This window comes from Perissodus microlepis, chromosome 19, assembly GCF_051167445.1.
Source record: "Perissodus microlepis isolate ML-2025 ecotype Zambia chromosome 19, ASM5116744v1, whole genome shotgun sequence".
Classification (NCBI taxonomy): Eukaryota; Metazoa; Chordata; class Actinopteri; order Cichliformes; family Cichlidae; genus Perissodus; species Perissodus microlepis.
In genome coordinates, this window is record NC_140479.1 from 14,375,038 (window position 1) to 14,389,864 (window position 14,827).

At 39.1% G+C, this 14,827-nt stretch overlaps 1 protein-coding gene across 1 annotated transcript in view; it reads left to right on the forward strand.

Annotated features, from left to right (window-relative positions):
• Positions 1–12,728, forward strand: part of babam2 (BRISC and BRCA1 A complex member 2) — a 115,109-nt gene extending 102,381 nt beyond the window's left edge. The window contains exons 9-12 of the mRNA XM_084914255.1: positions 8,907–8,977; positions 9,065–9,147; positions 9,293–9,446; positions 12,137–12,728. Coding sequence (XP_084770381.1) covers positions 8,907–8,977; positions 9,065–9,147; positions 9,293–9,446; positions 12,137–12,200 — 372 coding nt within the window. The 3' untranslated portion in view covers positions 12,201–12,728. The remainder of the gene's footprint in view (positions 1–8,906; positions 8,978–9,064; positions 9,148–9,292; positions 9,447–12,136) is intronic.
• Positions 12,729–14,827: the final 2,099 nt, after the last annotated feature.

Below are 14,827 nucleotides of genomic sequence, written 5' to 3' on the forward strand. Positions count from 1 at the left end.
ATGTTAAAATCCTATAATTATACAACATATAGGCTGCAGACACAGGTAGCTGTAGATGGTAGCTCTCTGCTTCAGTTAATTGGAGTAATTGAACTGACACCTTGACCCTGTTCATTCTAGCACCGCATTTTGGAACATTTTAATGGAATAATCTGACATATAATATGGCTTTCCATGCAGCTAACTGTACAGACTGTCCATGAAAGCTGTGTTCTAATTTTAATAAGTTCACGTCTAATATTTTATTATTAGTTTGTTATTTTACGGCAAAGAAGAATCGTGTTAGCTCTTCCACAGATATCACTTTTTATTCATTATTTGAACACATTTAAATCTGTTCAAATGCAGTGTGTAAGTGTTATTTTCTTCAAACATCGAATAAAACTAACATAAAATGTTATATGGCTTCATTAAAAATCACTTGATTCTGAAGGGATCAGTTGAATAATTTTAGATAAATGAAAGGATTAAAAATAAAGGGGGACCCAGAATAGATCCCTGGGGAATGCCATAAAACACGGGAGCAGTGGAGGAAAGAGGCATGAGAGATAAGAAAATGTTATAGGTGAAAAAAGAACCCAATTCCAAAACACGAGTCAATACGAGCATTGTTTTTCCAACAACCACTTTGTGATTAGAAAACAGAGCTGTGTCTTATTCAAAATGGGCTGAAGTTGATAGCAGAGACACAAAGCACAATTTATATATATTGTCTGTAAATGTTTTCCACTTTTTTAACTGAAGCCAACAATCATGGTAAAGGGAAAAAAAAATACATTGTTCTAACATCTCAGCTTCTCACAGTCTTTTCAAGGGCAAGCTGTGCAGTCATTTTATGTTTTTAACACATCACTTATTTACTCCCACTTATTCCAGATGTGAGGATTGTATCGACAGAGCTAATACTGTCACATACCTCAGCTGTGAGTGTGACAGCTGATTCCGCTGGTTGATGCCAGCACCTGGTGTCTGCACCGCTCAAAATATTGCTCGTGAAAATCCACTTCTGAGCCTAATAGGCTCTGTGAAATGTATACATGTGATTAACTCAGTCAATTTCAATAAGATAATCTTTAGTTGCTGTTCGTATTTTTTGACACGATGGTGATAATTAGATTAAGAGACTGACACAGAGTATCTAATTATGGGAAGAGTGTAATAAAATGTTTCAAGTGTCTACTTCAGCTCCACTCCCCATTTTTCAGGTGTCTCTTTACATGTTAAAGATCATTGTTCGTCTCTTGTGAGAGCACTAGTGTTTCTGCAAAAGGGCCTGTTCACATCTATTGCATTCTGTTTCAACATATATGTTAACAGGGTCATGATAGTCAACACACATTAATGGCTGCTATATACTGGCTAACCACAGCTTTTATAATTGTCAGCCTCCACACCATACTACACCCTGTGCTTCGTCATCTTCAATGTTCTTGAATTAAAAATGAAAGAAAAATACACCTTCTGTCATTTCTAAGGTTTTACATATCAGGACATAATAGAAAGAATCTCGAGTCTTAAAATAATTTAAATACAACCTCAGATGAACAGCAGCATATTGATATTTTACACTATATCATTGTTTATGTAACATAAGCTAAAGAAGCATTGCGTGGGAAAACTAAGTACACCCCATGGTTCAGTAGGTTGTATGACTAACTTTAGAAGTAAAAACTTGAGGTAACGGTTTCCTTAATGACTTTATCAGTTTCTCATAGTGTTGAGGTTCAAGTTTGGTGTTCTTTACAATTTCACTTTAGTTGGTTTAGGTTTGTGGGCATTTGCTTATGTATTCTATGAGTAATATATGTAGCTCTTGGGTTTTTTTACTGATTCCTGAGCATTCCACAATGAAACGGGTGAATTGTCTGGAATGTCCCCCTCTGGAAATATTGGCAACTGTCAATATTTCTTTCAGTCAACTATGACTGTATCAAAAAAAAAAAAACGTAACAAAAAAAAAAATCCATTTTTTTATCACATTTATTGATTGATAGTCCTAAAATGTGTAAGTAATACTTGAAAAGGTTTCATATACAAACTTTTACATTTTAGACATTGGCGAAGCGTAACTTTCAGGCACAGGATGAATGTGAACGTAAACATCAGTGCTTCAGTCCCAATAAAACTGTATTAACACTGAAACAGTAGCGGTAGCACTAGCCCAGAGAGTGCCCATCGCATGAATCATCAGGCTGATTAATCTACACAGTGACTTCTTCACTTTATACGAAGAAGAAAGAAATGAGCTGTGCGAGTACATTTCCCAGCAGCTTGAGTAGACGGCAAATTCAAGAGTGAGTCACGATATTTCTAATATGTGGACACGTTTTTATAAACTGTGCACACTTATTTCTGTCACTGACACATCATAATCAGATCTTAATTATTCCTAAGTGGAAATTAATGTATATGAGTGTATTGCCTGTGATCATTTTTTATGTGCACCGTTTATTGTTGTAGTTGGCCTGTGGCGTTATGCGGTAGGCCGCCATGGTTTGGGAGTGGTAATTGTGGATGCTCAGTGGATAGTTTAAGGCTGGATGAACACTTGTCATGTTTCTCATGGACTTCTCTAGCAGTTTTTACAATGAGGAGAGTCTTGCTGAGAGAGACCACTGCCGTGGGGGGTAGCATTGCTTGGTCTACAGCAATATGTAGGAGGGTAATCTAGTCAAAGTAACATCCATGTGAATCCCAGGACAAAAGGTTTCCCAATTTCCAGTTTGCCAAACCTGTTTTGGATACTTTGTGTTTCATTTTTGCGCTCATTAAATTTTTGTTAGATTTTCAATAGATAAGAATATTGTTTTATCAAAATGTGTATTTATTCATCTTTAAGCTATTTTGCTGTAGGTTGGTTGGTAGTGGGGTTTTTCTCCTGTTTCATGTAGTTTCCTGTTGTGGTTTAGCCCATTTTAATTTAGTTTTTGTATAAAAATATTAAATTTAGTCTAGTTTTAACTGTTTCAGTTTTCATTTCTATTATTGGGCCATGGGTGATATTTGTCAGATGGTAAGACCTAAAAAGTTCAGAACAGTAGCCTAATGTAATGCGATACAACCACAAAAACCCGAATCACAGTGTAAAAACAAAGATTAAAAATAAGCCTTATCAGGCTGGCTATGTTGGCAAATTTGGCCCACCCAACTGCCATTTCTTGTGTAGTTTGTAGGCTTTCACATCTAGTTTTATGTTAGCTGTAATAACAGCGGTTTGTAAATAAGCATTTGTGTGTGTATATTTAGATCTACTTGTGGAACTTGGGGAATCAAAAGTCATTGATGTTTAAAATCAATTTGCAGTCAAATATCAGATCAGTCACACTTTAAGAAAGCTGGGGGTGGTGTGAATGTGTGACAGGCAGAGAAGTGATTTCTTAATAACGCTGCAATAAGCACTTCCGGCGTTATTGCATCACTCTCCCCACAGACACCTGCACAAACACAATAAATGGATGTGCGGGTGTCATGGGTGCGGGCAGGTTTGAATACCTGCACAACAAGATCACCTTTCTTGCATCACTCAAACCTCCAGGCAGCCAATGGAACGACTTGGCTGCGAGTCGTACATTGAGTGGGGGCAGGAAATCCTTTCTCAGTATGGGTGTGAAAGTGCAGTGATCCACACTTCCCTTAAAACACACACACACACACAGTGTAACTACATAAACAGCTTATTGAGTATGTGGCCTTGCAGCTTTTGAGAAAGCTAAATTGCCGCCTCCACCGTTTCATGTAAACATAATCGAACAGGAGGCTGAGTCACAATGTGTGCCTGTCTTTATGAGTTCTTGCAGAGATCACACACATACCACTGTGTGTTTGAAAGATTACTACTTTCACAAAACGTTGTCATTCATACAAGGTTGATGAGTAATCACAAATATTCAGTAGCAGTGGGTAACACGATCTCCAGCTTAATCATGATACATCCTGTCCTCAAAGGAACCATGCACTTTTACTACAGGCTTTTGACTGCTTAGGGTTGAGACGAGTAATTGGTTGACTTTTTTCAGTCGTCAGATTTTACTGACACCGATACAACCTCGCGTAATAATAATTGTTTTGGTTCACCCTTCAAAAATATACTAGCTAAAAAAACAGAAACTTAAGTTTAAACAAAATTTATCGACCTACACTACAATAAATGTGCAGACAAGATGTTTAATATGAGGTATGACCTCCTCTGGCCATGTTGGAAGCACCTGTCACCTGTTTAGGCATGGACTCCACAGTAATTGCTCTCCATTCCTGGATGAGTGCAGCCTGCAGCTGTGCCACGGTCATTAATTGTGGCTGCCTCTGATGAATACATCGACCTAACATGTCCCAGGCATGTTCAGTAGGAGACATTTTGAGACTAAATGCTAGCCAAGAAAGTGTCTGGATTTGCTCCTGATTCCAGAAAGGCCAGCACTACTTTGGCAGTGCGGGGGTGGGCATTGTCAAGCTGAAACAGCTGCTAGGCGGAGTGATGCCGCAAGTACAGGTTGGAGCATCTCGTCTCAGTACCTCTGTGCAGTCAGGTTTCCACCAAGTGGAAGCGGATAAGAGATGGTGCTGTCGTGGGCAAGGCTGCAGCAACAGCTCGGGCACACATGCCAGAATCCAGCATGCCAGTACCACTCCCTCAGTGAACGTCAGTCAGTTGCAGCATTTTGTGCATACAATGTTTGTGTGTTCTGAGATCACTGGCTTGAGCATGCGGTAAACTAAACCACTCCTGTGGTGTACAAGTGAGTCCATTTATGTTCAGTAAACAAATTGCCAATCCCTCTATTGACTAAAAGCAGTCAACCAAAACTGAAAACGATTCACAGAATATGTTTGGGCTTTTCTGAGAGATTAAGGTGACGTTCTAAGAAATGGATTTAAAACAAATATTGAAAGCGTTTTTCAGTAATGCAGTATTAACACAGAAGAAATAACAGCATTCACTATCTAGAAGCACTGTTTCACAGCACAGAGTCTGAAATATGTCACACAATTAGCCTGAAAGTGAGCACTGCAGCATTTTATATGAAGAACAGAAAAGGCTGTTTAGTCAGGAAAAGAACGTCACGTAGAGGCATTATATAAAAATGGAGACTAGAATGAGGAAATTGTTGAGGGTTTTTCTTGTTACCTTTGACAGACTATGTCAAACTCTATGGCAGTGAGCTGTTAACAACGGCTTATTTAGTTCTCAAGTGGTAAGCTGAAGACTTCTGTGACATTTCAATACTCTTGTACAAAGACTGCGTGTAATATTACTTTTTTGCTCAGAGCAAATAACACGTTCGCTTTTCTTAATGTTGGTCTCTCTCTGCCACGGCATTGTTTATGTTCTGGCTGCTCTGAAAAGTCCAATGCCAAATGCAGCAAGTGATAAGACTGGGAGCAATAAAAACAATGTTGCTAATAAGTGTTGAAAACAGGTTATGGCTGAGGTTGAATGTTTATCTACCAGTCAAGTGATGATGAAACAGCCTTATGTTGGTTTCTGTGCATCTTAATAAACATGAGCCCCAAAATCTATTGGTCATTCTATGCACCTCCAGCTACAGACTCAACAAATAATGCTTCTGACCCAGTATGAACCTTCCAGATCCCTCAGGTCATCTGGATCCGGTTTTTTATCAGTTCCCAGAGTCAGAACCAGACACGGAGAAGCTGCATTCAGCTTTTATGCTCCATATATCTGGAACAAACTCCCAGAAAGCCTCAGATCAGCTGAAACACTCAGTTTATTTAAATCCAGGTTGAAGACTCACCTATTCTCAGCTGCATTTGAATAAAGCACCAAATCCACACTTTTAAGCTTAAATTTCAAAACTTATATTTTAACTACTGATTTTATCTACTGGTTTTTGTTTTTGTTTTTTGTTTTTGTAATGACTTTGTAAAGCACTTTGAATCACCTTGTTGTTGAATTGTGCTATATAAATAAACTTGCCTTGCCTTGCCTTCACAAAACACTATTAGGCCAGCTAAGATATCAGTGAGGTCATTAAGCTCAAGATCAGGACTTTCTTCGAAGCAGGGAATCCAAACCATATACCCAAATGTTAATGGCTATCCTCTTATTTCTTTATTAGGAACATTTTTTTTATATTGGCCTGACCATAGGCCTTAGGTCATAGTTGTTGAAGTCCAGCTTCACCAACCCTCCAGACATCGCTGACAGTAGTTTTTTGTATTTGTTTAGATCCAGACTTGAAGCATTACTGTACCTTTTTGGGTTTATTTTTTAAGAAAAACTCCAGTTAGAGGGTGGTGTATCTTATTTTTTGTTGGTGTATCTTATTTTATTTTTTGTCAAGCACCTTGGTATACCCTTGGTTTTTTAGTGGGCTTTATAAATAAAGTTTATTATTATTATTATTATTATTATTATTATTATTATTATTATCATCATTATTATTATTATTATTATTATTATATCCCATGTTTTGACCTACCTGACTTCTAATAACACCTGGCAGAGCAGCCACATAGAGATCAAAGAATCTGGATGATTTTTGCTTTTGGGATCCCAAAGAGCACCTAAAATGCATTTTTGCATCATCTCAAAACAGTAGTCACACACCCATGATCCCTCTAATCATTCTTCCTGTCCATACCGAACAGAAAGCAAACTGAGCAGATTAGGAGATTGATTTAAAAGTTATTTTAAAGTTGTCTAAACTGCCTTAAGCAGTTGCATTTTTAACAGATTGAGGTCTGTAGATTTTGTCCCACTTTGGGAAGGGATTTCTTCACACCCAGTATGGAAAGGATGAGTGATTACTACAACAAAATCTCTTACAGTGTAAATATGGGCATGTGAGAATTTTTTGAGCCATTTCCACACCGCAGTTTTGGTGCCAGGACCAGACTGTATCTGTTAATAAAACTCGACCTGCCGCTGCTATTTTGAGAAGGTCACCCATCATGGCACACTAAGCTCTCCAGAGCTACCCAGATGGCTAAAATTGAGAGGCCATCTAGTGCTACTGTGACTAAAACGGATGTAGATTTGTGGGGCTTCATTTTCTAGTCTGCTGACTGGTTGTTTAGGCTGTTATTCACTCTGATTAAGAACTCTGATTAGAAGGAAGTAAAGAAATCTCACTTTGATCTTCTACTGATGGCAGCAACTTTCTCTTTCTCTTTCCCAACCTTTAACGCTTACTGCTCTGAAGCTTTTTCAGGCTTCGGCCTGAAAGGTTTGAACATCCTGCTACGGCTGGGCGTAGCGATTAGAGCTTCAAATTACAATACGAGTGTTTCCGGAGCAGAATTTTTCCTGCACAGGATCTTTTATTTCAAAAAATGACCAGATTCTGGTCATGCTGCTCAAGTGTCTGGTTTCCTGTTGTCTTCACCTGCCTTGTGCAACTTCAGCCCCCGTCAAAAATAAACCAGATGCCATGTCAAGTGACACAAAGCACAAAGATGCTTCTGGGATACTTCTGAAATGTGGAACGGCACGTTTGGTTAATTGTACTCATTGTCTTGAGTGGGCCCACTGCAGACAGGATGTGGCGCAGTCATGCCTGGTGCATTCCCAGAGGTCATTCAGGCAGACCACTAAGTCGAGCTCAACAACACTCCCGATAGATCGGCTGATCTCAATGACGGCCCATATCAACACAGGCCTTGATTATATTTTCCATTGTCAGTGGGTCAGCTTGGGTCCGAGTGATCTAAATTCCCTAGATTTCAGCCTGCGAACACAAGCAGTCTGTGCAGACGTCCGTGTGCCTGACAATTTTTTGTGAATTTGCAGATCCATCCGCCAACACTTTACATAACAATGCACTAGCTGTGTAACTACCTGCTGCAGAATTCAAGTAGACTTTAAAGAAGTATAACTGGAATGACTACTTGGCCATTGTGTCTCCAACTGTCTGTGTAACAGAGTTAACAGAGAATTATCAGGGTTTCATTTTTAAGACAGTACCATTCTACTACGCTATTGAGAAATATCACAAAGGACACACAATTTAAGTTCCTTCTTAGACATCTTACAAGTGCTGACTACTACAAACCGCTTTGTAGCCCACATCCACCCCAGCTCCTCCTTTTCACTTAATTAGCGTCACATCTTTTTTTCCTCTTGACTATTTTGTTCTATACTGGGGTCTTGTTCCTCTCTCCACCTCCAGCTTTCCACGTATACGTGTAAAAAGGTGGGGAGGTCCCAGATCGGAGTTTTGCAACCTAATTTAAATGATTACAGATTTTGATTGCTGTCGTCATGAACTGCTGTTAACTAAGGAAGAATGACCCCAAAACTGCCTAAAGAAAACCTATAATGTAAAATCATTTGGTAAATTGACAGTTCATTAAACTTAAATAATAATTTTCCTGCTTGTAAGCACACAGGCACAAAATACATAAAGGCGTCTGGAATTCTTCACTTTTTGGGTCACCTTATTTTTTCCAGGGCCCTCTAACAACTTAAGTAGAGGAAATGGCTGCACAAAATTTTCAGAGTGGAAAAGCACATTTAATCTCTGCTAAAAAACATCATTGAGATGGAGTCTAAAGTGAAAATGCATCTTTTTTTTTGCCCCAATGACGCTGGCGTAGAAGGTTTTTTTGACTTGTTGTTGACTGGTTGAAGCCTTATATGGACGTAATTGTGTGATTATGCATCTTTAATTAAATTAAAGCATGTCAGTAACGTATATATGACTTTCCCTTTATGTGATTGTCTTTCCCAGCCATCCCTGGTCATAAGTGAAGCTGGAAAAAAATATCTTGAAAAGGCTCTTTTTCTTTCTTTGTGCAGAGGATGAGTCAGATAAGGGTTATCTGCTTTGATTGAGCCCACTGAATCCCTTCTGAACATTTCTCTTCATAAGTTGCTGCTCATGTTCAAACACGGTTTGCTGTTTCTGTATTTTCCTGTACTAAAACCTTCACTTTGCCCTGTCTAGGTGCAGTATGTCATCCAAGGCTATCACAAGAGGCGAGAGTACATCGCTGCTTTTCTCAGCCACTTTGGAACGTGAGTCATGAAGCGATCACAGCACGTGTGCGGCGCTCATCAATTTGTTACTGGAGACATGAATGTAATCGTGTGTATGTGTTACAGGGGGGTGGTGGAGTATGATGCTGAGGGATTCACGAAACTCACCCTTCTACTCATGTGGAAAGATTTCTGCTTCTTAGTGCACGGTAATTAAATTTTTTTTATATATAGCACCAGTTCACAATAACAGCTGTCTCGGGGCGATGTATACTGCAAGGTAAAGGCATCATAATAATAAAGAGAGAAGAGGAGCGTCAGGTATTCATTCTTTTCTGTGTCTGCACTTTGTAGTGGACCTCCCGCTGTACTTCCCCAGAGACCAGCCCACCCTCACCTTCCAGTCTGTGTACCACTTCACTAACAGCGGTCAGCTCTACTCTCAGGTGCAGAAGTCATATCCTTACAGCCCACGCTGGGATGGCAACGAGATGGCAAAGAGGGCAAAGTATGTAGCACCTGCCTCGTAAAAATACACATTATTGTAATTATATGTTATGTGAATATGTTGAACATTTCATACACTGTTGGGGTGAAACTCATTGGACGTACAATAATATATTAGACCCTTTACAGACAGAAAAAGTCATATAAAAATTACTTTTGGAAGGGAGTGTAATACTCTTAAAAAGAAAAAAACACACAATTTCTCAGATATTCTCAGATATCAAATAGCTAAAAAATGCAATATTCTGGGAAATTAAGTCAGTTCATTTAAAAGGAAGAAAAGACACAATTGGATATTCTGACACTGTAAAGTTAAACATGGTACATTGTCCCCTGACTTAAAAATTAATTATTAATTTATGTATTAAGTAAGTAAATAAAGTATTTTTTTCTCATTTCAAAGTGTTTCAAAATGTTCCCAGAAATGTATGACTTATCATGTCATATAAACTAACAACCTGAATCTGGATTTTAACCCCTTCCCAGATGTTTTTTTTTTCTTGCTGTGACCCTTTATTCCTATTATTCTACCTTGTAATGAAATCCAGCCTTTTTTCATTCCTGTCATTATCTACATTTCATTATCTTCAAAGTCCCTGTAAGCTTGTTTCATTCATTTATCAAAAGTGTTGTTAAAGCTTTAACTATGGTACTATGACGCATTGTCATATGGACTGTGCAGCATATAGACCATCTATTGATATACAGATTTGACCCAACCCTCAGTACACATACACTAGCCTGACCTTGTTTGAGTAAATGCAGTGTTTGCTCTTTGTATGGTAAAGGTTAATAAGTACTGTAAATATTGAAAACAGAAGGCAACGCATAATCTCTTGGCTGAGCAAAGGTTCTTTAAAGGAAAACTACTCGACGTGACACTGAGTCTCATATTTGTGGGCTTTTTGTCTTTGGATACTTGGTTGAATGATGGTGTCATTGTGACAGACAGCTTGACCTTCCTCAAGAGTCACCGACAGAGTTAAGTAAACATTCCAGACACACGTCTTCAGGTATATCGAAAATGCAGGTGTTTGTTTTGATTTAGGAAGCTAAACTATTGATTTAGTCTTAGTGTAGTTTTTTGTTGGTGACATTACAGTTGCAGTTCATCCTCTAAGCAGTTTTAAATGCCACTTTGTGCATAGTTTCAGTGGTTATGGGTGTTATTCAGATCCATGTTAATGGAAAGGCCTCTGTGTACTCCTCCTCTGCAGTGATACAGCAGACAGACTCTCCTGCATAAACCCAGCTATCATTTTCAAACAGAAATTGTTTGAACAGCTGAACTGTTACATCTCCTTTTAGCAATACTGCTGCATGGAGAGACGTGGCATTCAAAGAATCCTGAATAAAAATCTGTGTGAGACTTGACTGTTGTCCCGCCCCCATCGACAAAAAGCCATTAGGCAGGTTAACTGGCAAACGTACAAAAAAGTTTCCTGGAACAGGCACATGGGAATCAAAAACCTTGACTGATTTAAGTTAGGCCGATCTCCTGATCAAGATTATCTTCTTGGGCATGTCCAGACAGCTTCTGACGTGGCTGCTATTTTTACACTGCTCTCTGAAAGTGCCCCTCAGAGATGCGATTTCACCACAGACGTTAAACTGGTGCAGACAACAGCCATCAGCTTCACTTTCAAATTAATGTGAAGTTCTTTTGAAAGCTCCGTCTCAAGGCTACAACTGAGCAGTTTTCAGGTGAAGAGTTCACAGTTTTTGAGCCTGAAGGCAGTTCGTTGGATCAGGAGCAGGAGCACGTTCGCTGTTGTTTCAACAGGTTGTGCACCATGGTTGCATCTGCTAGGATGTGACATTCAGATGACGCGATCTCAACTGTGTTGCACAGCGGTGTGCTATGAAATCGCAGAACACTGTCTTTACTCACCACGTACTTACATTTAACCAGTTTGCCGCCTCAAGACTTTGCCCACTTTCTGAAATCAAAAATCAAGGTGAGTGATAATAATTGTGTTGCAGCGGAGGAGGTCAGAGGATGGTGTGCAAACATGTGAAGCGATTTTAATCAGAGTTGACTGCTGATTCCACAATTGTTATACCCCTGTAAACTGATCTCTGCATATGAATATGTGGAATCTGTTGGCAAGGAACAATATTTTTGGCAATAGAAGCCTTCATGTTTGGGCAGGATATGGTTGTGTGCAGGTACAATTCCTCCTGTAAAATAAACTGTAAAAGAAATATTAATGGAAACAGATAAGGCTGTAGTTCAACGAGAGGCTTACATATCCACTGGCTACTATGGAAGCTCTGAAAAATTGACCTTTGTCGTCAGAGTCAGGTTGACGATGGGTTTCCAAATTGATTGGCCAGTGACCAATGAAATAAAAGTTATGTCTCTGTGCCCTTTACGTTAAATAAGGAATTGGTCTTATTAAGCTAAAACTTGAATCCCCAGTGACATGAACAAGCTGATAGTCGAGAGACTTCCTTTTAGAAAGTCATTCAGGAGAAGATCTGTTCCTTAAACTGCTCCTGTGTTTCCATTTAGAGTTTGGGGTGCACAGTGTCGTATCTCATGTTGAATTGTGTTTGCAGGAAATAAAAACATTCTCCTTTTTATGTGCACTTTGCTGCATGCTGGGACTGACCCAGTGAATTTGTCAGATGCTTTGAAGCAGTTGAAACATAATTATTGTCACAATTTCTTATGTCTCTGTCTCCCAGGGCGTACTTCAAGAGCTTCATCCCTCAGTTCCAGGAGGGAGCCTTTGCCAATGGGAAGCTCTAGCACTGACTGGCTTGATGACATGCCTGGAGAGTCGCCCGTGGGAGTGTGTGTTTGCGCGTGCATGTGTGAGTGTGTACCTGTAGTATGCACAGACTTGCTGCAGCAGCAGAGTGATAATGACAATATTCTTCTCAGTCAGTACCTTCGCTTTTTATTGTAGCCGATCTCCTGTTTAGTTGGCCAAAAACTGGCTGTGCTGATGATTCAATCCAATTAAAGGCCTTTATTTTGAAAACAAATGCCAAACTGACTGGAAATAATCTGACAAGCTGTACCGTACTTGTGCAAACCGTTCCACCCATTTAAATAAACATTATTTGTTGCATTGTGCCACTGACACCTGATGTGAACATGTGTATACACGAGTGTCTTTGTCTTCTGATCGTTTGCCACGTGTTTGTCTAATTTGGCCCCAATATTGATGTTTAAATGATCTGTGACTTGCCTTTTAACTGTTTAAATGCTTTTTGATTTCTGTGACAAAGTCTTTGTCTGACATGTTGGCAGTATAAAACAAGTTCCTCCTGACAGTGTGTAATTGCTTTATCATTTGAAAAGTATTAGCACCCGTCTTTGAAATTGTCCTTTTACTTTATTTATTCAAAAGCGTAAGAACTGAAAAATAGACTTTAAGAGCATTGTAGACATTAAGACGGCGTGATTACAGCAGTATTGTGTGTCAGGGTCATTCCATGTTCATCTCATCTGACCCCAGCTCCTTTTTATGCAGTAACTTTTGTCTGTTTCATATTTTTTACCTTCATTCTATGAATACTGTTATAGAAGACTATACTATTGTTATGAGCTAAAGACCCTCAGTGTACAAAAGCATGGGTTAAAGCATATATATATATATATATATATATATATATATATATACATACACATATATATACATAGATACTATATCATTATGTCTTAAGTGCAAGAGATGTTCACATGAGCTGTAAAACACACAAAAACTGCAACCATATCCATTTTACAGCAGCTCAACGTCTAAAGCAAAATCTGATTTTTGTTTGGTTTGATTTTTTTTCTATAACCAACTTTGAGCATTGTTAACATGGGATAGATAGTTTTAACACTAAAACTGCTCCAGTTTAATATCTGTGACACATAGTAACAGAAATCGGTAGCCTGCATGTTCTGATTTCTGATGATCCACCTGACTAAAGTGCATTTCAAGTGAACTTTGAGGTTAACTGACATTTGTTTCTATTACTCTATATCACAGACATTAAATGTGTCTTTTGTCAGTGGGTCTAAAATGGATTTGTGCGTTTTCATGTCGATTTAAGAAGTTATGTGCGCTAAAAAATGCTCGAATAAAAGGTGTGTATTAAAAAGTGACAAAATTTCAACCCACCCTTTGAGGGTCACTAGATTTTCCCAGCATAATTTTACGTAGCTTCATTAAATATACTAAAGTTGATTCTGAGGGGGTCACGTGGGAAATTCATTTAGATTTGATTGAGTTTATATGGAGTAGCCTACTGTTAATATAAAAGTAGCTACATTTGGATTTAATCACATTGATCAGGCTTTTTTTTAGATGAGAAAGTTCTTCATCTGAGCAAATTTGTTACATATTTTAACTATGCCATAAAAAGAAACACTGTACAAATCAAATGAGTATGCACATTAATATTATCAACTAAAGCAATATTATCTTTAATAATAGTTCACCATTATTTTCGCCTCACACAAATACAATTTATATACAGCACAGTGCTAATCTGGAGGGGATTTAGTGTGTCTGTCCATATCAAAGCCAATTAATCAAATGCAGTTGCACATGCATCACATGTGTTTGCCTTTCCCATAGCAACAATATCATCGATATTTCCAGGTCTGGCACGGAGACATCATTCTTCCCCTCGCGCCCAAATACGCGCACAGAAAATCTACCTTGAATACCGCGTTGTTCATTATTTTAGTTCAAAATGACTCTCTGCCCTCCAAATGTGTTCAGTGGTACACCTCGGTATCTGCAGTGCATTTCAAACCCCCACAGATGCTGTTGTTTTTTACAGGCCCTCAGTGTGCTTGTGTAATATGGAGCTGCAGCACAGAGAGGATGAGAGAGTGTGTGTGTGCCTGAGTGAGGCAGAGTGTGCGCTCGCTTGTTTTCATCATTAAATACGAGGGTCATAGTTAGGGGTCCTTCCTGGCCTGAGGCGCAGCCCTTTGCTATATTTATTGTTGGTAAAGCAGCAACTGTCAGGTCTAATTGAGAACTATAGGGTGAATGTATCTGGGGCATTTAATAGCATCAAGGCTCTTAATAAAATAATTAAAAAGCAAGATTCTTTCTGTCTTTTTCACTGCCCCGCTCCATGTTTCTTGCTCTAACCTTTCCCGACCAGCTTTCAGAACATCTCAGCCGCGGGAGGAGCTGCTCCCATTTTGCAGAGCTGAGAGCTGATGGGTGGGGGTTTGAGATGGAGGGAGTTCAGAGGGGGGGTAGTAGCATGACAGGGAGCATCTTTAACGAGCACGAGCGGAGACTAGTTTAACTTGACTGTCACAGCTCGAAAGGCAGCGATTGATTTTCCAATAGTGTTGAATCTCAGTGCAGGTTTGGCTCTGAGCTTGAACCCCATCCCTGCCAAATAACCTGCTGCCTT